The sequence below is a fragment of the Hyaena hyaena genome, unplaced genomic scaffold (genome assembly GCF_003009895.1).
Source record: "Hyaena hyaena isolate Hyena2069 unplaced genomic scaffold, ASM300989v1 scaffold_744, whole genome shotgun sequence".
Lineage (NCBI taxonomy): Eukaryota > Metazoa > Chordata > Mammalia > Carnivora > Hyaenidae > Hyaena > Hyaena hyaena.
In genome coordinates this window covers 499,764-522,882 of record NW_024081366.1, presented here as the reverse complement: position 1 = coordinate 522,882, position 23,119 = coordinate 499,764, and the positions used below count along the sequence as shown (strand labels likewise).

Genomic DNA, 23,119 nt, shown 5'->3' with positions numbered 1-23,119 from the left:
AATTGGTGAAGCATAGCAGTCCCTTCCTCAAGGCCTACATTCCACAAACACCCTCCCTTACACTGGCAGCTGGGATGAGGATAGATAGAGTAGCTAAAACATAACCCAGGGGCAAAGACTGACATATTTACGGCCCCCATGGTGCTTGCACTTTCAGCATCAAGGAAAAGGCTCACTCAAGCAATTTAGGAACAAGTCTAATATACATTCTTCCTCTTGTGATTAAAAATTGTCTAGAGGCCCACCCATGCAAACTAAGATAAGTTTGTTAGAACCTTAATCTGGGGGAATGACGTCAAGAATATGGGGAGGTTCTGCAAGAATACTTTTGTAACGCCTGTTTCTGTACACCTTCCGATGATCAAAGCATCTTATTACAAATAATTAGCCCCTGTAAAAATTCTGTCTTCTGATGTCATATTATCATTGAACCTTAAAATAAAGACACCAAAAACCGAAAGGACAGAGATGCTTGCCTGGTGATCAGAAAGAATCTCGAGGCTCTTTCATTCTCTTTCGCCGACACCGTCCATCCTTCAGGGACCCCTGGACCTGTCAGAGCCGGCGCGGCCTCCGACAGGGTCTGTCTCCTCTGGGCCTATAGTGGCTGCAGCAGTCCTGCTGACTCTGAATTGCCTTGAGGTCATTCCTCCCTTTTCTTGAAGGATAACACCTGCTGACAGTGAACCTGCTGCTAGAACTTCATCTCTATTCCTGGCTTCTGCTGATTTGGCTTATTAGGATCTGTGAGTCATGCCTGTGATCTCTTATTCAAAAGACTGTCCGGCCATAACCTTGGTGTTGCCCCCTGAACATGCTTTCACATTTTGTTATATGGATAGGCTAAGATTGTTCCAAATCTTGAAGTTCTGGTTCCTTTTTGCTTAACAATTCCTTCTTCAATCTATCTTTCTCCTCTCTCATTTTACTATGAGCAGCAAGGAGAAACCAAGCTCTACCTTCAACACTGCTTAGAAATCTCCTTTGCTAAATATGCAGGTTTGGCACTTACAATTTTTACCTTCCATCTGACACTAGGACACAATTCATCCAAGTTATTTTTTACTTTATATCAATCAAATTCTGTCCAGTTTCTAATAACATGCTCCTCATTTCTTTCTGAGATCTCACCAGAATCCCCTCTAATATCCTTATTCCTACCAATAGTCTCTTCAAGGCAATCTAGGTTTTTTCTAGCATGCACCTCAAAACTCTTCCACATCTTTGCCCATTCCCAGTTGTTTTCTTAATTTTTTAAAATATGTACTTATTTCTGAGAGAGAGGGAGAGAGAGAATGATCAGGTGAGGGGCAGAGAGGGAGACACAGAATCTGAATCAGGCTCCAGGCTCTGAGCTGTCAGCACAGAATCCTCTGCAGGACTTGAACTCACAAACCATAAGATCACGACCTGAGCCGAAGGCTAAACACTTAACTGATTGAGCTACCCAGGCTTCTTCCCATTCCCAGTTTTAAAGCCACTTCTATGGCCTCCTGCATGGCTGTCAGCTTAGTGTCCGACTCTTGTTTTCGGCTCAGTGATCCCAGGTTTGTGGGATTAAGCCCCGAATTGGACTCCCCTGCTTAACATTCTTTCTTTCTCTCCCTCTTCCCCTTTCCCCTGCTAGCTCTCTCTCTATATATATCTCTCTAAAATTAAAAAAAAAAATGAAGCCATTTCCATATTTTTATGTATCTGTTACAGCAACATCCCACTTCTTGGTAACCTAAATCTCTATCAGTGTGCTAGGGCTGCCATAACAAAATACCACAGACTTGTGGCTTAAACAGTGGAAATTTATTTTCCCACATTCTGAAAGCTAAAAGTCCAAGTTCAAGATGTTGGCTAGTTTGGTTTCTTCCAAGGCTTCTTCCTATGGCCTGTAGGTCCCCAACTTCTTACTGTGTCTTCACATGATCTTTCCTCTTTTTGTGCATCCCTGATGTCTCTTTGTGTGTCCCAATATCCACTTTTTTATGAGGACAACAGTCAGGTTGTATTAGGGTCCACCCATATGGTGGCTTGATTTTAATTTAATCACATCTTTAAAAACCTTATATCCAAATATGGTCACATTCTGAGGTACTAGGGGTAAGGCTTCAACATATGAATAGGGCTGGATGCAGTTTAACCCATACCAATCACTCAGCATGAATAATCAGCTGCAGAACCTGTTAGTTTTGCCTGTATAATAATATTGTGTTCCTCCTAGTACTATGAAGTATTCCTTCGACAGTCCCAAATGGAGCCCTGCCTTCTGTTTCATGAAGGTGGGTACTGGCGTGAGCTCACAGTTCTCACCAATTGCCAAGGACACACAATGGCCATCATCACTTTCCATCTTCAGGAATTAAGACAGGTGAGACAGAATGATAAGGGGCAGCTTTTGTAGCAGACCTTATTTTCACTATACTGTAATTGGTTTTGGAAGTTTCAGAGCAGATAGCAGAAACTACACATCCACAGAGTATTTGTGTGGGTTGGGAAGAGGGGTTGGAGATGAGGACGAGGAGGTGGCAAGGATATTCTTTAATCATGCTGCTCATATAAGCAAACCACAGAAACTGATGTGGGGTTACCAAGTTAATTATCTTGTGAGGACTCCCAGGTATTTTCACAAGAACTTTGCCCATGGAACTTGGTAGATACTCCACTGACTCTAAAAGCCAATTCAGCAGCACCTGGGTGGCTCATTCTGCTAAGCATCTGACTTCGGCTCAAGTCATAATCTCGCGGTTCTTGAGTTCGAGACTCGAGTCAGCTGTGCTGACAGATCAGCGCCTGGAGCCTGCTTTGGATTGTGTGTCCCCCTCTCTCTCTGCCCCACCCCTGCTCATGCTCTGTCTTTCAAAAATGAATAAGCATTAAATTTTTAAAAAAAATATAAGCCAATTCAATAGTGACAAGAATATAGTCAGAATTTCATAACTCAAATACTTTACATTCATAATGCACTTAGGGCTTTTAAACATTCCCACGTTAAAACATTCCTATACTTAACGTGATCATCTCAACCAACTCATGAAGTAGGTGAGAGGAAAGGTATTGAAACCCTCAATTCAGATGAACAGATGGAGACACAGTATTACCCAAGGTTAAAGAGCCAGTAAATAGCCAACCTAGGTCTTGAACCCATGTCATTGATTCCTAACCTTTTTTTTTTTTGTAATTAAAAAAATTTGAGTATAGTTGACATATAGTTCCTGGCCTTTTATTTTTTATGTATGTATGCATTTATTTAAATAGATACAACTTCATTAATATCAAAGTAGATTGTAAGACAACAAGTATTACTAGAGATAAAAAAGAAGACTTAATAAAGATAGGAGATTCAATTTAAAAGGAAAATACAATTTAAAATTACATCTAATAACTGACAGAACTATAGGAAAATACACAATGCTATAGTAATGGGGGATGCAATAAATAATGGTGAGCACAGACAATGATAAAATATACCAGTAAGTGTAATCTTCTACATATGTCTAAAAAACCTTTCATTCATTTATTTTAATTTTAATTGCAGTATAGTTAACATACAGTGTTAAATTAGCTTCAGGTATATAATATAGTGAGTTGACACTTCCATACATCACCCTGTGCTTATCACAAGTGCATTCCTTAATCCCCATAACCTGTTTAGCTCATTCCCCCATCCACCTGGCCTCTGGTAACCATCAGATAGTTCTCTATACTAAGAGTGTTTCTTGGTTTGTCTCTCTCTTTGTTTTTCTCTTTGCTTATTTGTTCTGTTCCTTAAATGCCGCATGAGTGAAATCATTTGGTATTTGTCTTTCTCCAACCGACTTACTTCATTTAGCATTATATTCTCCAGCTCCATCCATGTTGTTGCAAATGACAAGATTTCATTATTTTTCTTGCGGAATAGTATTCCATTATCACATCTTCTTTGTCCACTCAACTATCAGTGGATACATGGGTGGCTTCCATAATTTGGCTCTTGTAAATAATGCTGCAATAAATATCAGGATGCATGTATTCATTTGAATTAGTGTTCTTGTATTAAAAAATGGGCAGAAGACATGAACAGACATTTCTCCAGAGAGGACATATAGATGGTCAGCATACACATGAAAAATATGCCCAACCTCATTCATCATCAGGGAAATGGAAATGGAAAACCACAATGAGGTATCACCTTACACCTCTCAGAATGGCTAAAATAAAAAATACAAGAAACAACACGTGTTGGCAAGGATACAGAGAATGGGGAACCCTTTTGTACTGTTGGTGGGAATGCAAACTGCTATGGCCACTGTGGGAAACAGTATGGAGGTCCCTCAAAAAGTTAAAAATAGAACTACCCTGGGGTCCACTAATCACACTACTGGGTATTTACCCCCAAATTCTAATTCTTGGCCTTTTAACTGTAGAGCTCCAACATAGTTTATTGTGATTTATACTTGTGACAAGCGAATGTTTAGGCTCTCTGCAGCGATGCAAGAATTTTAAAATGTTCTGAACTGAAAGAAATAACTTAGTTACCATGATTGTTCCCTTCCATGACTTTTTTCTTTTCTTTGAGGACTCACATCTTTGAGGTGTTGTTTCAGTGGGTGGTTGGGATAGTTGCAGTGGAGAAGTATGAAGAGAATTGAAAAGTTATTGCTTCTTTGTGATGGGGCAAAAGCTTAGTTTAGCTCCGTATTTACAACAAGAATAGCTCTCACACTTTCTTTAGAAAATTATGAAAGAGGCTCAAACTAGAGTAAGCACTGTGTCTCTTGTATGGGATTTGTCAAAAGGTGATAAGCAAAGCAGTGCTTCTCCTGAGATGTGAAAATAGTGTATTTTTTGACATATAGAACATTACTGTATGTTAAGTGTTATTTATAATAGGATTTGAGAAATATGCCTTCTTGTGTGACTACTGCAGGGTTGATTACTGTAGAGCTTGGAGAAAAAATTTGTCAGAGATGAGTCTGCCTGACTCCTGATTTTGTGGTCTTGGCAGGAGGAGCTCTGTGTTCAGAAAGAGGCCATAAAGAAGGTTTTCACCACCGGGCCAGGAGCAGCCTGTGACTTGACATCACTTTACTTCCAGGAAAGGTAAACCTGGGATAGCCAAACAGCAAGCAGGATTCTGATGGCTTACTATAGTCTGGGTTGTGGATTGCTGAGGCAGGACTGCTTATTGTGGAGGAACTGGGCTAAATAATACTGGCCCGTGTACACCAGCCAGGTCTGAGAAACCAGGCCAAATTCAGATGAGAAAGAGTCCGCATAGACCTCCATCCCCTGAGATGGAACTCCTACAGACTCCTCAGGGCCATGCCATGGGGGCTGTGTCTCCTGGCTGAGATGCTACCCCCCACCAACCACCAGAGATAGAATGGTCTGCCATCCCAACATGCTTTTTCAAAAATTCTTTTCCAGCACCATGACACGTTGCAGCCATCAGCAATCCCCCTACCAGCTCCTGTTTGGGGAACCCCACCTCTTTGAAGATCTCCTGGGCTTGAAGATCCGCATCTCTCCAGATGCCTTTTTCCAGAATAACACTGCTGGTGCTGAGGTGCTGTATCAGACAGTGGGGGAGCTGAGTGGAGTGAACTCTAACACCATTCTCCTTGATATCTGCTGTGGAACTGGCAAGTGGTGGCTCAGGGCAGAATCTACATGCTGTTTAGCTTCCAAACACTATCCAGAGTCCAGGTGGGGAGGTGGTGGTAGTGGTGCAGGCATAACACCAGTGGTTCAAAACCCTAAAGTACCCTCCTCTTACTTCCTCAGGTGTGATTGGTCTCTCTCTGGCTCAGTATACCTCCCAGGTCCTTGGGATTGAGTTGGTGGAGCAGGCAGTAGAGGATGCCAGGTGAACTGCAGCCTTCAATGGTACACTGCTCACAGTCTGGAGAGCTGCAGTTTTTCTGTGCTGTGTAAGGGGTTGTGTGGGAAAAGGGCATCTGCTAGATCCGTGACCTGCACAGAGGGAAGGGAGAATGTCTCGGAGTAGCTGGAATTGGGTCCTCATGGTTTTTCTGAAAGAGGTCCCAATAGCCAGTCTCCCCCCACCACCTTTTTTTTCCTGTACAGAAGAAGATTGTGAGGTGATGAACAAGCCTAGATGATAGGAAGAGAACTTGACAAAACTTTGGATAATATAGAAGAGCCTTCTTGACATTAAACTCATGAGGCATCATAACATAATATGATAGGTTTCAAATAATTTTTAGCAACAGAACCTTTTCTTTGACAAAATCTTATGCCAAAATACAGTACAGAACACAGATCCCTTTGTTCCCTGTACCCTACCTGCAAACAATTCTGGAGGCTCTGTGAAAATCTCTAATAGAGCAGAAAGAGCACTTGAATAAAAGTCAAGGTTTTCTTCTTGGTAGAAGTACTTATGTGGTATGGTATGTGTCACTAAGTTTTAAAATAACTCAAGCTGAAAGGCCTACTGAGATATTGCAAGGAAAAGTGCTTTGGCGAAAACCAACCAGGTCCAAAAGCATTTCTTTCACTGTTATTCAGAGGTGTGCCAGATCCAAAGGGAAGATGGCAGAACCCTGGCTCCTGTACATTTCTGTAAAGCTGAAGCCCCACTCCCCCCCACCCCCAATTCCTTTAGTGCTGAGCTTGACTTTTGAATTCTGTCACATGGGCCTCTCTTCTGCAGTCCTCACCAACTGTGAATTCCACACTGGTCGAGCAGAGAAGATTTTGCCACAGCTACTAAAGTTGAAGGAAGATGGGCAGTTCATTGTTGCTGTGGTGAGCGCAGCCCGGGTGGGGCTGTGTAAGGATGGATAGCTTTCCTGTTACAGAACTAGTTGGGTGTTCTCATGATGTCCAACACCTTCAGTCCCTTACTCCCTTACTATGCTCAGGGTGTTCTCAGTGGGCTGGCTCCGATCCTACTTTTCCTCTATTCCTAAGCAATTCTAGGTGCTGACCAGTTGGTAGTTTCTGATAACCCAGACCATGATAGTTTAATCATATCAATAGCAATGTGTTTCTTTCTTCAGATCACCAGGTGGTTCAAGCCATTCGAAACTGCAGAACTATCCACACACTAATTTTTGTTTCCTGCAAGCCCCATGGTGAAACCACAAGGAACATCACTGAGTGAGTCTTGACTTCCCTTTTAATTTTCTCCTGATAATGAAAGTATTTCATACTTACTATACAGATTTAGAAAACACAGCGTAATATAATATATAATACATATAAAGTAATCCATACTTATTATATAGATTTAGAAAACAGAGTAATAGGATAGAATAGAATATAAATAAACAGAAAAAAGTCATTATAGTATCATCAACAGTCAGCTATAGGGCCAGGTCTTGGGTAAGGCAAGTAAAGCAACTCACTTTGGGTGTAAAATTTAATAAGAGGGTGCACAAAATCTCAGTCATTAAGGTACATTTTTATTGCAGTATTTTCAAAACTCAAAATTAGTCCAAGAAATCTATTATGAGAAACATATTAAGATTTAAGAAAAAAAAAAAAAAAGGCAAGATCTACTCCTGTGCTTGCTAAACCCTGCCTCAGTGACCTTACTCTAATCCTGGTCCTGGTTCCAATGAAATCTTATTTATCAAAGTAGGCAACCAGGCTGCAGGTTGTTTCCAGTTTAATTTTCTAATTTGATTTTCCAAAATATTGCATTAACGTATTTGTCTTGATTACTGAGTTTTTTGGCACCCTCTTAAATTTTTTACCCAAGGTAAATGTCACTTGCTTTACTCCAGTTCTGGCCCTGGTCAATTATTTGAGTTTTCAAATGTTTTCTTCCTTCTCTCCCTCTCCCTCTCCCTCCCCCTCCCTCTCCTTTTTACATTTGCAAAACAATTTCTAATATTCAAACAACATAGGTGGGTATGAAGTACAGATGATCTACCTGGATGAAACAAATGAGAATTAAAAATAAATGAATAGAGTTTTCAAGTCAATGAGCTGAAAAAAGAGTAATAAACCTAAAAGAAACTGAAGAGAAAAATCAATAATGTTGAACAGAATCCAGAAATTAATGAACTTATAGACCTGACAAATAAATAAGAAAGTGTTATTGGAAGAAGAAAATAAAATAGATAAATCTAATCAAGAATATGAAAGAATAAAACATAAAAATATAAAGCCTTAAAAGAGAAACAGAGCATAGCTACAGATATAAAGCATTTTTTTAGGTTTATTCATTTGTTTTGAGAGAGACAGAGAGAGTGCAAGTGGGGGAAGGCCAGAGAGAGAGGGAGAGAGGTAGAATCCCAAGCAGTCTCCACGCAATTAGTGTGGAGAGCCTGATTTGGGCCTCAAACTCACAAAACCATGAGATCATGACCTGAGCAAAAATCAAGAGTCAGGCCCTTAGCCGACTGAGCCACCCAGGTGCCCCAAATTTTTTAAAATTGTAAGAAAATACTTTGGGGGCACCTGGGTGACTAGTCAGTTGGGCATCCAGCTTCGGCTCAGGTCATGATCTCACAGTTTGTGGGTTTGAGCCCTGTGTTGGGCCCTGTGCTGACAGCTAGCTTGGAGCCTGGAGCCTGCTTCGGATTCTGTGTCTCCCTCTCTCTCTGACCCTCCCCTGCTCACGCTGTCTCTCTCTCTCTCTCTTTCTCTCTCTTTCTCTCTCTTTCAGAAATAAAAAAAAAAGAAAATACTTTGTACATGTAATATATTTGAAAACCTAGATGGGCAATTTTCTGGGAAATGCAAATGGGTAATAATAATTGCAAGTAAACCTAAACAGACCAGTAACCATGGAAAAGAGTTCAGAAAGTTGTTAAAGAGCTTCTTTTCTCAAAAATAAAAGCATGAGGACCATATGTTTCCACAGTCTTATTTCCTTGTCTTTTCTTGCTCATTTACCTCTTCCAGTTGTCCTTTAATTTTATTATACTGTTTAAAAATGTTTTTGAGGGGCACCTGGGTGGCTCAGGTGGCACCTCACATCAGTGGGGAAAAGATAGGCTATTCAGTAAATGATGGTGAACAACTGGGTAGCCAGGGTGGAAAAAAACATTTGGATGTATATCTCACATTGTATACTAGAAGAAATTACAAAGCAGTCAGAGATTTAATTGTAAAAAAGGGAAACCATAAATGTACCCTAGGAAATCATAAAATTTCTTTATAGAGTGCAGAAACCCTTTCTAACTATGAAAATTCAGAAGCCATATAATAAAAGGTTGTTAAGTTTGCCTACATAAAAAGTAACTTCTCCCTTTGTTACACTACACACAGAAATGAATTCAAAATGGATTATAGAACTAAATATAATAGTTAAAACATAGAAATAAATTTTTGTGACCTTCAGTTAGGCAAAACTTTCTTAGATATGACATCAAAAGCCCAAGCAACAACAAAATACACAAACACACACATCAAATATGTGTGTGTATATAACTGGACATCATCAGAGTTAAAAAACTTTTGTGCTGTAAATGATACCATCAAGAAAATGAAAAGACAACCCATTGAGTGAGGGTCGGTATTTGCAAATCATTTATCTGATAAGGGACTGATACACAAAACCAGAAATAAAAGGCCACATCTTGTATGATTCCATTTATGAAATGTGCAGAGTAGGCAGATCTCAAGAGACAGAAAGTAGATTTGTGGTTGCCTCGGGTGAAGGTTGGAGGATTGTAGAGAAGTGGAGAGTGAGGGCTAAAGAGTGCGTGGTACCTTCTTGGGTTAATGAAAATATTCCAAAATTGATGGTTGTGATAGATGCACAATTCTGTGAATATACTAAAAACTACTGAACCTGGGGCTCCTGGGTGGCTTAGTCAGTTAATCTTGAAATCTCTTCTTGATTTCAGCTCAGGTCATGATCTAATGGTCATGAGATTGAGGTCCAAGTCAGGCTCTGTGCAGGGTGTGGAGCCTGCTTGAGACTCTCTCTACCTCACCCTCTTTTCCTCCACTGTTTGCACAAGCACTCTCTCTCTCCAAAAAATAAAAATAAAAATAAATAAAAAACACTGAAAAAAGAAATAAAAATAAAAACCACTGAACTGTATAAATGGGTAAGCTGTATGGTATGTGAACTATATCTTGGTAAAATAGTTAAAAATCAATAACTTGTGTGATAAAAAGCACCAAAATCAAAGATGAGAGACAACATATATACTAGAAAATAATTGGTAGTTTATATCATAAAGAGTTTTTTCCTTAATTTATAACAATCCCCTAGAAATTGATTTAAAAAAATGAACAGCACAGAAGAAAAACAGAGACATGAAAAGAAAATTTAATGTGTTTATGAACCATGAAAGGATGCTCAGTCTCTTCCATTGTAATGGAAATGCAAATTAAATGTACCCTGAGATACCACTTTTTACATCTCAGGTTGGCAGAAGTTCAAAAGTTTGATAATACAGTGTTAGCAATACTATGAATTCTAAAAGATTACTGCTCAGAGTGTAAATTGGTACCATCCCTGGAGAGGGAAATTTAATAATATAGATTATAAATGTATATATACCCTTTAAGCCAGGAATTCCATTCCTGAGGCCTTATTCTGAAAATACACTGACACATATGTAAAATAGTTACTTCTCACAGTATTATAACAGCAAACAATGAAATATCCTAAACGTCCATCAGTGGGGAACTGGTTAAAGCATCTATGCTATATCCATACAATGGAATACTGTGCTGCCATAAAAAGGAATGCAAATGTTCTCCCTGTGCAGATATGGTTTAAAGGTCTCTAAGGTATGTTATTTTTAAATAACAGCTTTATTGAGATATAATTCACATAGAAAATTCGTCTATTTAAAGTGCACAATTCTGTGGTTTTTAGTATGTTCTCAGACTTGTATGGCTATCACCACTATTTCCAGAACCTTGTCATCACTTCAAAAAGAAACCCTGCACCTCTTCTCTGTTACTCCCCATTTTCCCCCAATCCCTTGGCCCTAGGCAACTACTAATCTACTTTCTATTTTTATGGCTTTGACTAACAGTTCATACAAATGAAGTCATACTACATGAGGTTTGTTAAATGTGGCATCTTTTGCTTATCATGATGTTTGCAAGGTTCATCCATGTTGCAGCATGTATCAGTATTTCACTCCTTTTTATAACTGAATAATATTTCATCTCATGGATGTATCATATTTTATATATTCACGCATCAGTTGATGGACATGCGGGTTGTTTCTGTTCTTTGCCTCTTATGAATAATGCTTCTATGAGCATTCATGTGCACATTTTTGTATGGACATATGCTTTCTTTTCTCTTGGGTGTCTAAGATACCTAGGAGTGGAATTTCTGGGTCATGTGGTAACTGTGTTAACCCTATGAGGAACTGCCAGACTATTTTCCAAAGAGCTGCCCTATTTAATTTAATTTAATTTAATTTAATTTAATTTAATTTTATTTTATTTTATTTTATTTATTAATTAGAGCTGCCCTGTTTTATATTTCCACCAGTGGTGTAAGAGGGTTCCAATTTTTTGACATCCTCACCAACTCTTGTTGCTGTCTTTTTTATTATTTTCATCCTCAGGGGTGAAAAGTGGTATCTCCTTTTGGTTTTGATTTGCATTTTCCCAATGGCTAATGTTATTGAGCAGTTTTTCATGTGCTTATTGTCCATTTGTATGTCTTCTTTGAAAAAATGTCTATTCATATCCTTCGCCCATTTTTAATAGGATTATATTTTTATTATTGAGTTTTAAGATTTCTTTATATATTCTAGATGCAAGCCCTTTATCAGATACATGATTTGCCAAAATTGTCTCCCATTCTGTGCATTCTCTGTTCATTTTCTTGATGGTATTCTTTGAAGCACAAAAGTATTAATTTTGAATATGTCCGACTATTTTCTTTCGTGCCTTTGATTTTGGATCTAAGGTATGTTACTAAGTGGGAATAGGAAGGTGTGCACAATTGTTTATGTAATAGTAAACTGTCTTTGGAAAAAAGGACAAAAGATGAGAATATAGATTTATATTTGCTTGTATAGGCATAAAGAAACTGGTAAATTATATAAGAAAATGATAATGGCAGCTATCTATGGTGGGGAGAACTGCAGAGATGGATCCACAGTTGGGAAGGAAACTTAACTGAATACTTTTTTATGTTATTTCATTGTTGAATAAAATGAAAATATTTATTATGTAAGACAATACATTTAAAAATGCAATGATTAAGAGTAAAGCTAGGATTCTGCTAAATTCTCTTACTGAGTAAAACAATAAATGTGGCCTCAAAAAAGCAAGAAAAATTTATTTTGAAAAGACAGTATGTACATTTAGTAGGAAAATTCAAATAATACAAAAGAGTATGGCATGAATAATGATTCTCTTTCTTGCTCCTGACCCCTAGTCGTTCAGATGTCACCACTCTTACCGATTTCTTGTGTAGCCTATCAGAGATATTCTGTAACTATACAAATGTGTGTGTGTGTGCATGTATATGTGTGTGTGTGTGTGTATATATATGTATACCATCCCTCTTTTTTTAACAAATGGAAACAGACTAAAACACTCTTCTGCACCAGGCTTTTCACTTAACACTCGATTTTGGAGATTGTTCTACAATGATGTATAATGTGCATTGATATGTACAGGTCTATTTAATTTTTTAAATAGGTTATATAGTTTTAACTGACATAAATATGTCATTTAACCAGGTCCTTGCTCATGAATTTTAAGGTTGTTTCTACACTATTGTTACCACAATGCTGTAGTGAATATCCTTGTACATATACCTTTGCACATTTGTGCCATGTGTAGGTATATGTGATGAATAAGTGTAGGTGATAGTATATATAGTAGATAAATTCCTGTTGTGGAATTGCTGGATTAGAGGATATATGCTTTTGGGGCATCAGGGTGGCTAAGTGGGTTAAGCATCTGACTCTTGATTTTGGCTCAGGTCATGAACTCATGGTCCGAGAGGTCGAGCCCTGTGTGTTGGGCTCTGTGCCTGACAGATTATCTCTCTCCCTGTCTATCTGCTCCTCCCTGTTCTTGCTTACTCTCTCTTTCAAAATAAACAAATAAACATTTTTAAAGGATATATGCTTTTAACATTTCCAGGTATTTTCTAATAGCTCTAAAATCAACTTACCAAATAATTTTTGGGATTGTGATTGAAAGTACACTGAACTTACCAATTTAGGGAGAAATTAAAATCTTTACAGTATTTTTTATGTCCAAATATGTGGTATGTCTCTTCCATTTCTCTAGTCTTATGTAATTCTCTAAAGCCATATATATGTCTTTCTTCTTAAGGTTAATACAAGATATTGTAAAGCTTTATTGGTATTATGAATGAGACCTTTTTCATTACTTTTTCTATAGTTTATTTATTTATTTTGAAAGAGAGAGAGCACAAGCAAGAGAGGGGCAGAGACAGAGGCAGAGAGAGAGAGAATTCCAAGCAGGCACTGCGCTGATGATGCACCATCAGCACAGAGCCCAATGCAGGGCTCAAACTCATGAACCGTGAGATTATTACCTGAGCTGAAAGAAGAGTCAGACGCTTAACTGACTGAGCCACCCAGGTGCCCAATCACTACTTTTTCTAACTCGTTATTGTCAACCTTGTGTCCAGCTACCTTATTCTTTTATTAGTTTTATTTATTTTCTGGTTGATTCTCTTGCATTTTCTTGATAGCTGGCAATATGATCACCATATCAAAAATAGTTGTTTTTTTTTTATCTCTCCTTCTAATACATTTTCTTTCTTATTACATTGGATAAGAAAATGTTCCATTATAGAAGCAATAGTGACTGTCTTGTTCCCAATTTCAATGGGGGAGTGCTCTTTAAGCTATTCAGAGTCAGCCAGGGAAACAAGAATTCTTCTGCTTTGTTGGTTTGAGAGTAAATTGGTATGACCTTTTGTAGAACAGTTTAGAGGTACATATCTTAGGGCCTTACAAACAGGCCCTACAACTCAGCAGTTGTACTAAATAACTAAAAATGTGTGCAAAGATATAACTATTAAGGATCTTCATGGAGGGACTTTTTGAAATAGCAAAAATTTAGAAACAGCATAAATTTCCAGTAGCAAGGGATTAGATAAATAAAGTGTTTTACACATATTTAATGGAATACCATATAGCCAATAAATGTGAGGTAGTCTTACATAGTGGAGAGATGGACATGATTAACTGAAAAAAACTGGTTGTAAAGCAGTATGTACAATATGTACAGTATGACTCCATTTTAAGAAACCAATTTAACAGCACTCTCCACAATAGCTAAAACATGGAAAGAGCCTAAGTGTCCATCAACGGACGAATGGATCAAGAAGATGTGGTTTATCTATACCATGGAATACTACATGGCAATGAGAAACAATGAAATCTGGCCATGTGTAGCAACATGGATGGACCTTGAGGGTGTTATGCTGAGCGAAATAAGTCAGGCAGAGAAGGACAAATATCATATGTTTGCACGTATAGGAGGATTAGGAGGAACTTGACGGAGGAACAAGGGGGAGAAGAAGGGCGGAAATGGTGGGGGAAAGGGAGAGAGGCAAACCATGAGAGACTCTTGAATGCTGACAAAAACTGAGGACTGATGGATGTGGGGGGGAGGGGGGATGGGGATGGAGGAGGACACTTGTGGGGATGAGCACTGAGTGTTATGTGGAAACTAATTTGACAATAAACTATTTGTAAAAAAAAAAAAAAAGAAACCAATTTAAGTATACATATTTAGAAAGATATATCCTGAAAAATCAGCAGTGGTTATCCTTTGTGAGTTTAGAGGTGAATTTTTGTTCTTATTTTTGCTTGTCTGCCTTTGAAATAGGGAGAAAAATTAATCTACTTTGAAAAAAATTCAATAGAATAATTTAATTCAATAATATTTATTAATTAATTACCTGTCATACAAATCATACAGAAAGGTATATGGTTTGGGCTGCTTGCTCTATTCAGTATTGAACCCCTACTCTGTTTCACAAACTGGGAACACAAAGATAAATAATAAGTTTTTGGCTCATTTCTACCCTTGAAATGATTATACTCCACTGAGGAAGAAGGTTAAAAAAAAACCGCCCAGGTAGTTACATTAAATATAAAAAGTGTTATTATAGAGAGAAATACAGGGGGCTGTTGGAACACAGGGAAGGGCTTAAATTTTTTTAATGTTTATTTTTGAGAGAGAGAGATACAACACAAGCAGGGGAGGGGCAGAGAGAGGGAGACACAGAATCCCAAGCAGGCTCCAGGGTCTGAGCTGTCAGCACAGAGCCCAACGTGGAGCCTGAACTCACAAACCCCAAGATCATGACCTGAGCTGATGTAGGAGGCTTAACCGACTGAGCCACCCAGGTACACCAGGAAGGGCTTACATTTTAAGAAATGGTGTTCCTGTAGGTTCTCCTTGGTTTCTAGGAACTGATCATTAATGATCTGTTTCTACAGGCTGTGCTGTCCTCAAGACTGCTAAGAAGCTCCTCAGTGAGCCTTTTGTCCTGAGAAAAGCTGTGCCTGTGGACCTGTTCCCCCACACCCTGCACTGTGAGCTGGTACTCCTCGATAAGCAGCCTCCTACAATACTGCAAGCTCTTTATTAAGGCTGAAGTGTCAGTAACTTCCAGGTTTGGCATACTGCAACATTGTAGACCCTGAGAGCATTATTGGAGAAACCAATCTTTGGATCATGAGCAGGAAGAATGTTACAGATGACCCATGAACAACACAGGTTAGGGCCACTGACCCCTCAAACAGTTGAAAATCTACATCTAACTTTTGACTTCTCAAAAACTTAAGTACAAAGAGCCAGCCATTGACTGGAAGCCTTACCAATAACAGAACCGGTAAATTAATACATAGGTTGTATATGTATTATATATAGTATTTGTACTATAAAGTAAGCTAGAGAAAATAAAATGTTAAGAGAAAATACATTTACTGTATGTATTTACTGAAAGAAAAAAACATCTGCATAGTTCAAAACAGTGTTGTTTAGGGGTCAACCATATCTGATGTGGATTTATAACCTTAGGTTTCAGGGTCCCTTGCTCCCATGTTTGTTTTCCTGGTTGTGGCCACTCCAGGTTGGCCTTGGATCTAGATTGTTCCTTTTGCAGTCAGCTTGTAATGGCTCCCTTGGTCATTGTTCAGTCTTCTCTCCTCTGTCTGACTCTTTTTGTGCTGTGGTGACAACTGAGCTTTTCTCTGCAGTTGGTAATAATATCACATCGACTTGGGTCTCTATATTTTCACAGAGATTTTGTTAGATAATGTTCTGCATTTATGAAGTAGCCAAGAATTAGGACTGGAAACAAATCTAGCTTTTTTAAAAAGCAGAGGAAGCTATAATGTCATTGCACAGTAACTGCATGATCTTAGGGCTTCATTCCTTTGAGTTTTCTAGGCTGTGAAGTTCTAGAATACCATTTAAAAATGGGGTTACTCCTGGGAGCAATAGCACCAATTATCTCTCACTTATGGAGGAAGAATTGGTTATAGTAGAGACCCTATGAGAAAGAAGATCTTCAGAGAAGGGACAGAATACCTATAATTGTGCTATGTAGCATGGACACAGAAAGCTCTAGAATCCCCTAATGATCCAGTACATACTATAATAAACTGGATATTGAAACTGACATTCTCTAGTCTATGATTTCTTCAACTCAGGAGTTGTTCTTGGTTACTTGTCCAGAAATTTAGATTATGTTTTTTTTTTTAATTTTATAGGTTTTTTTTTAATTTTTGAGACAGAGCATGAGTGGGGGAGGGTCAGAGAGAGAGGGAGACACGGAATCTGAAACAGGCTCCAGGCTCTGAGCTGTCAGCACAGAGCTTGATGCAGGGCTTGAACCCACGAACCATGAGATCATGACCTGAGCCAAAGTCAGACGCTTAACTGACTGAGCCATCCAGGCGCCCCTTAGATTATGTTTTGAATCTTTTAACAGCTTAAGGATGTGTACAAACACCTGATTTACAAAATGATATTGGTCAACTAGTATTTTTAATTCTCAATGCTAAATAACTTCTAGAGAAGCCTCCTCGGAAAATATCCATTTAAAAAAATACTAGAAGGAAATAATGTAAAGTGATTTAAAAACGTGTTGACTTTTGGCAGTTAGATAAGTTTTATTTTCATTTCCCTATTTTTCATTTTATGTAATGGGAAAGGAACTTTATTTTCTCCTCTTTTGTTCCCCATATCTGTAAATGGGAATACTATTATTAGTTACCTAAGCCAGAAACCAAGTTACCGTTCTCGCTCTCGTACCCAACTGCCTGCAAGGGGGATTCCACCTGGATATCTTCTAGGTACTCCAAATTCAACATATCTAATGCTGCAGGTTCACATCTTTATCCCAAACTTGTTCTTGTTCCTATATTACAAAATACAAATATATTCCACAAGGAATATCTAATGAATAAATATAGAATTGGCTGTGGATAATCAGCTTCCTGATAATTTTGTTAGTGTTATTATCTTGTGAGATGATCTTAGAATCATGCTCCTGTCATTTTTATTAAAACTTTCAAATATACAAGAAAGTTGAAAGTATAGTGCAACAAACATCAGTATAGTCACCAAGATTCAACAAATGTTAACATTTGTTAATATTAACATCTGTTAAAATTTGCTTTATCTCTGTGTATATTTTTTCTTTCATAAACTATTTGAAAGTAAGTTGTAGACATCATGACACTTCACTTTTAATACCTCAACATACATCTAATCAAAAAGATGTTTTTCTACATAACTACATTCCATGAACACTGCTAAAAGAAATTAACAGTACCTCACCAATTTTCACTAATATTATCTAATATCTAATCCAGTGCTTCCTGAAGTATGGTTTGTAGACTGTTTGATGGATCACAGGGAGATAAGGAACTTGCACCACAGTGGATCAGTGCACAACATACTTCACTGAGAAAGGTTTGTCACAGAAAAATGTCAGCTGAATAAAACAATGTGCTTAGTGACATAGTTCATTTACATCAACGGGCTAGCTGAGTAGCACTGCTCTGTATTCATATTTCCCCAGCTGTCTCCTAAATGTCTTTTATGGCCAGTTCATATGTTGCATTTGGGTGTGGTGTTTCTTTGAATCTAGAACAGTCTTTCCATTTTTTTAATGACCCTGCCTTTTAGAGACCAGATCTGTCCCATATTAGGAATCTGGATGATTGTAGTGTAACTAACCATCTGGGATTGACTGAAACTCTCCTGGTTTTAGCAATGATCCTGTATCCCAGGATAGGATGCTCTGTTTCCTTATAGTGGTGTTTAGGTCCTCCTTACAGCCCTGAATTTCTTATAAATGAGTTCTTGGGTCTAGAGGCTTGGTTAGATTCAGATTAAACCATCTTTTGACAAGAATGCTTCATAAGCAATGTCATGTACTGTATGTCACATCTTATCTGGAGGCATGCAGTGTCAGTTGTCCACTCTTAGGAAAGGTGATTATTTAGGTCGTGGCCCTCAGAACTCTCCATGTAATTTTCTCTTTACAATTAACTAGAAATCTGTGGGGTGTTTCTTTGCTATCATATGATTGCCCTCTTCCCCAGTAACATCTCAACCAATGATTTTAGCATCCATTGACCACTGTTTCCTGACTCAGTAATTTGTTTTCTAATTTTTAAAATGTATTCTCTGACTTGGTGACTTAATTGGGGTTGGAAGATGTTGAGAAACTCTGGGGGTGGCACCCAGCAATGTGTTTTAACATGTTACCAGGTCATTCTGATGCTCACTCAAGTTTGTGAGCCAGTGGTTTAGAGCGACTGTTCCCTCAGCCTTCGTTGCATATTGGAATCACCTGGGGACCATTTATTTATTTACTTATTTTTTCATTCATTTATTTAATGTTTTTATCAATTTTGAGATAGAAACAGGCAGACAGAGTACGAGCAGGGGAGGGGCAGAGAGAGAGACACAGAATCCAAAGCAGGCTCCAGGCTCGCAGCTGTCAGTATCAGCACACAGCCCGATGCCGGACTCAAACTCGAGACCTATGAAATATGACCTGAGCCACCCAGGCACTCCACCTGGGAATTTTTATTTATTTATTTTTAAATAGTTTATTGTCAAGTTGGTTTCCATATAACACCCAGTGCTCATCCCCACAAGTGCCCTCCTCCATGCCCATCACCCCCCTTCCCCTCTCCCCCATACCCAGTCCTCAGTTTGTTCTCAACATTCAAGAGTCTCTCATGGTTTGCCTCCCTCCCTCTCACCCCCACCCCCGTTTCCCCTTTCTTCTCCTGCACGGTCCTCCGTTAAGTTCGTCATAATCCTCCTATACATGCAAACATATGGTAGCTGTCCTTCTCTGCCTGACTTATTTCGCTCAGCATAACACCCTCAAGGTCCATCCATGTTGCTATACATGGCCAGATTTCATTCTTTCTCATTGCCATGTAGTATTCCATCGTATAGATAAACCACATCTTCTTGATCCATTTGTCTGTTGATGGACACTTAGGCTCTTTCCATGTTTTGGCTATTGTTGAGAGTGCTGTTATGAACATTGGGGTACATGTGCCCCTATGCATCAGTACTCCTTTATCCCTTGGTTAAATTCATAGCAGTGCTATTGCCGGGTCATAGGGGAGTTCTATTGTTAACTTTTTGAGGAACCTTCACACTGTTTTCCAGAGGGGCTGCACCAGTTTACATTCCCACCAACAGTGTAAGAGAGTGCCCGTTTCTCCACATCCTTGCCAGCATCTAGAGTGCTCTGATTTGCTCATTTTAGCCACTCTGACCAGCGTGAGGTGGTACCCATATATTTCAATAATAACGCTGAATGTAAATGGACTAAATACCCCAATCAAAAGACATAGGGTAGCAGAATTGATAAAAAAAAAAAAAAATCCATCTATTTGCTGTCTAGAAGAAACTCATTTTAGACTGGAAGATACATGCCTTCAGATTGAAAGTAAGGGGATGGAGAAATATCTATCATCCTACAGGAAGTAAAAAAAAAAAAAAGCTGGAGTAGCTCTACTTATATCAGACAAACTGGACTTTATTTATTTATTTTTAAAATGTTTTTTTTATTTCTAGGAGAGAGAGAGAGACAGCGTGAGCAGGGGAGTGTCAGAGAGAGAGGGAGTCACAGACTGAAACAGGCTCCAGGCTCTGAGCTGGCAGTCAGCACAGAGCCCAATGCGGGGCTCGAACCCACGAACCGCGAGATCATGACCTAAGCGAAAGTCGGACGCTTAACCGACTAAGCCACCCAGGCGCCCCTGACAAACTGGACTTTAAAGTAAAGACAGTAACAAGGGATAAAGAAGGGCATTATATAATAATTAAAGGATCTATCCATCAGGAAGAACTAACAATTATAAATGTCTACACACCAGATATGGGAGCACCAAAATACATAAAACAATCACAAACAGAAAGTCTTATCTATAAGAACGTGCTAATAGCAGGGGACTTTAATACTCCACTTACAGCAATGGACAAACCAACTAGACAGAAAATCAATAAAGACACAATGGACTTAAATGACACATTGAACCAGATGGATTTGACAGATAGATTTAGAACTCTACATCCTGAGGCTATGGAATTCACTTTCTTCTCAAGTGCACATGACACATTCTCCAAGATAGATCACATACTGGGACATAAAGCAGCCCTCAATAAATATAAAAGAATTGAGATCATACCATACACACTTTCAGATCACAATCCTATGAAGCTCGAAATCAGGAGGGAGGGGGAAGATAGCGGAGAAATAGGGAGCTCCCTGCATTGCACTCGCCCCCATATCTCACACGGAAAAGATCTACAACTACCGACCTTTTCATCTCTTTCTCTCAGGAGTAATTAGACTATATAGTTTCTCTGGATGACACTAGTGTCCTTCTCTCATTTATCCAACCATATTCCACCCTTTAGCTCTTTGAAAAAAGCTGCTTATCCCTTCTGCCTGTTCATTCTATTTCCAGTTTTGCCTCATCCCCGCCCTGTCTTCTCTCTCTCTATGCTTTTCAACCGGCACTGCATACATCCGGCTATTCAATTGTAGCTGGGAAATCTGGTTATATCCTTTAAACCGTTCTTTGTCCATCGTTTTTCTTCTTTTTTCCTTTTCTTTTCTTCTTTTTGACCTTTTTATGTATTTTTTATTCTCTATTATTTGCCTTCCTTCCTCCGTCTTTTCTCTTAACTTTTTTGTTTTCCCTCTCGGTTTGCATGTTACTTGGATTTGTCTGTGCGTTTGTGTGCCTCTGCTCCCTGTGTGTTTGTCTGTCTTTTTTCTTCTCCAGGGCTACCTCAAGAAACAAGCCAAAGTACACATGGTCGAGAGGCCCAAATATCACTAAGAGTAGGAAAATAAACCAAGGTTTCAACAAGAGAGACCAAGAGATACCATTCAAAAAACACTCTCTGAAAGGATAGGCCCTGGACAGTCAAAGAGTATTCTTGGATACAGCAGCACTCAGAGATGCAGAGAGCTAAACAAGTCTATATAACTAACAAGAGCCAGAAAGCTAACTAAAATGATGAAGCGAAAGAGTTCTCCTCCAAAGAAATTCCAGAAGAATTGACAGCTAAAGAACTGCTCAAAACAGATATAAACAGCATAACTGAACAAGATTTTAGAACAATAATCATAAAATTAATATCTGGGCTTGAAAAAAGCATAGGGGACATCAAAGAAACTATGGCTACAGACAACATGGAGAATAAAAATAGGAATGATGAATTTAAAAATGTGATAAATGAGATACATAATAAATTAGAGGCATCCAATGCATGGATTGAAGAGGCAGAAAGGAGAATAAGTGATTTAGAAGACATTATTATAGGAAAAGAGGAAACTGAGAAAAAAAGAGACAAACTGATCCAGGAACATGAAACAACAGTTTGAGAGCTCAGCGATACGGTCAAACACAACAATATCCGTATCATAGGAATCCCAGAAGAGGAAGAGAGAGGGAAAGGTGCTGAAGGAGTCCTGGAACAAATTATAGCAGAGAACTTCCACAACCTGGGGAGGGAAGTAGATGTTGAAATTCAAGAGGCACAGAGGACTCCCCTCAGACGTAACTTGATTTGATCTTCTGCATGACATATCTTAGTAAAAATGGCAAAATACAAGGAAAGAGAGAGAATTTTGAAAGCAGCTAGGGACCACATGGATCTGACAGATAGATTTAGAACTCTACATCCTGAGGCCAGGGAATTTACTTTCTTCTCAAGTGCGCATGGCACATTCTCCAAGATAGATCACATACTGGGACATAAAGCAGCCCTCAATAAATATAAAAGAATTGAGATCATACCATGCACACTCTCAGATCATAATGCTTTGAAACTTGAAATCAATCACAGGAAGAAGTCTGGAAGACCTCCAAAAACATGGAGGTTAAAGAACACCCTACTAAAGAATGAATGGGCCAATCAGGCAATTAGACATGAAATTTAAAAATATATAGAAACAAATGAAAATGAAACACAACAATCCAAAATCTATGGGATGCGGCAAAGGCAGTCCTAAGAGGAAAGTAGATTGAACTCCAGGCCTATTTCAAGAAATTAGAAAAAGCGCAAGTCCAAAATCTAACAGCTCACCTGAAGGAACTAGAGGCAGAGCAACAAGAACGCCCTAATCCCAGTAGAAGAAGAGAAATAGTAACAATCAGAGCAGAAATAAACAACATAGAGACCAAAGAGACAGTTGAACAGATCAATGAAACCAAGAGTATTTTTTAAAAAATAAACAAAATTGACAAATCTCTAGTGAGGCTTCTCAAAAAGAAAAGAGAGAGCATTCAAATAGACAAAATCATGAATGAAAATGGACTTATTACAACCAACCCCTCAGAAATACAAGCAATTATCAGGGAATACTATGAAAAATTATATGCCAACAAATTGAACAATGTAGAAGAAATGGACAAATTCCTAAACACACACTCACTACCAAAATTCACATAGGAAGAGATAGGAAATCTGAACAGACCCATAACAAGTGAGGAAATCGAATCAGTTATCCAAAATCTCCCAACAAATAAGAGCCGTGGGCCAGAAGGCTTCCCCGGGGAATTCTACCAGACGTTTAAAACAGAATTAATACCCATTCTTCTCAAGTTATTCCAAAAAATAGAAAGCAAAGGAAAACTCCCAGACTCATTTTATGAAGCCAGCATCACTTTGATTCCCAAGCCAGACAGAG

At 38.6% G+C, this 23,119-nt stretch overlaps 1 protein-coding gene across 1 annotated transcript in view; it reads left to right on the top strand.

Moving 5' to 3' along the window:
• Positions 1–15,853, top strand: part of TRMT2B (tRNA methyltransferase 2 homolog B) — a 43,192-nt gene extending 27,339 nt beyond the window's left edge. Inside the window, 6 exon segments of the mRNA XM_039218102.1 lie at positions 2,213–2,359; positions 4,976–5,070; positions 5,398–5,612; positions 6,993–7,092; positions 15,369–15,386; positions 15,388–15,853. Coding sequence (XP_039074033.1) covers positions 2,213–2,359; positions 4,976–5,070; positions 5,398–5,612; positions 6,993–7,092; positions 15,369–15,386; positions 15,388–15,520 — 708 coding nt within the window. The 3' untranslated portion in view covers positions 15,521–15,853.
• The last annotated feature ends 7,266 nt before the right edge of the window (positions 15,854–23,119 follow it).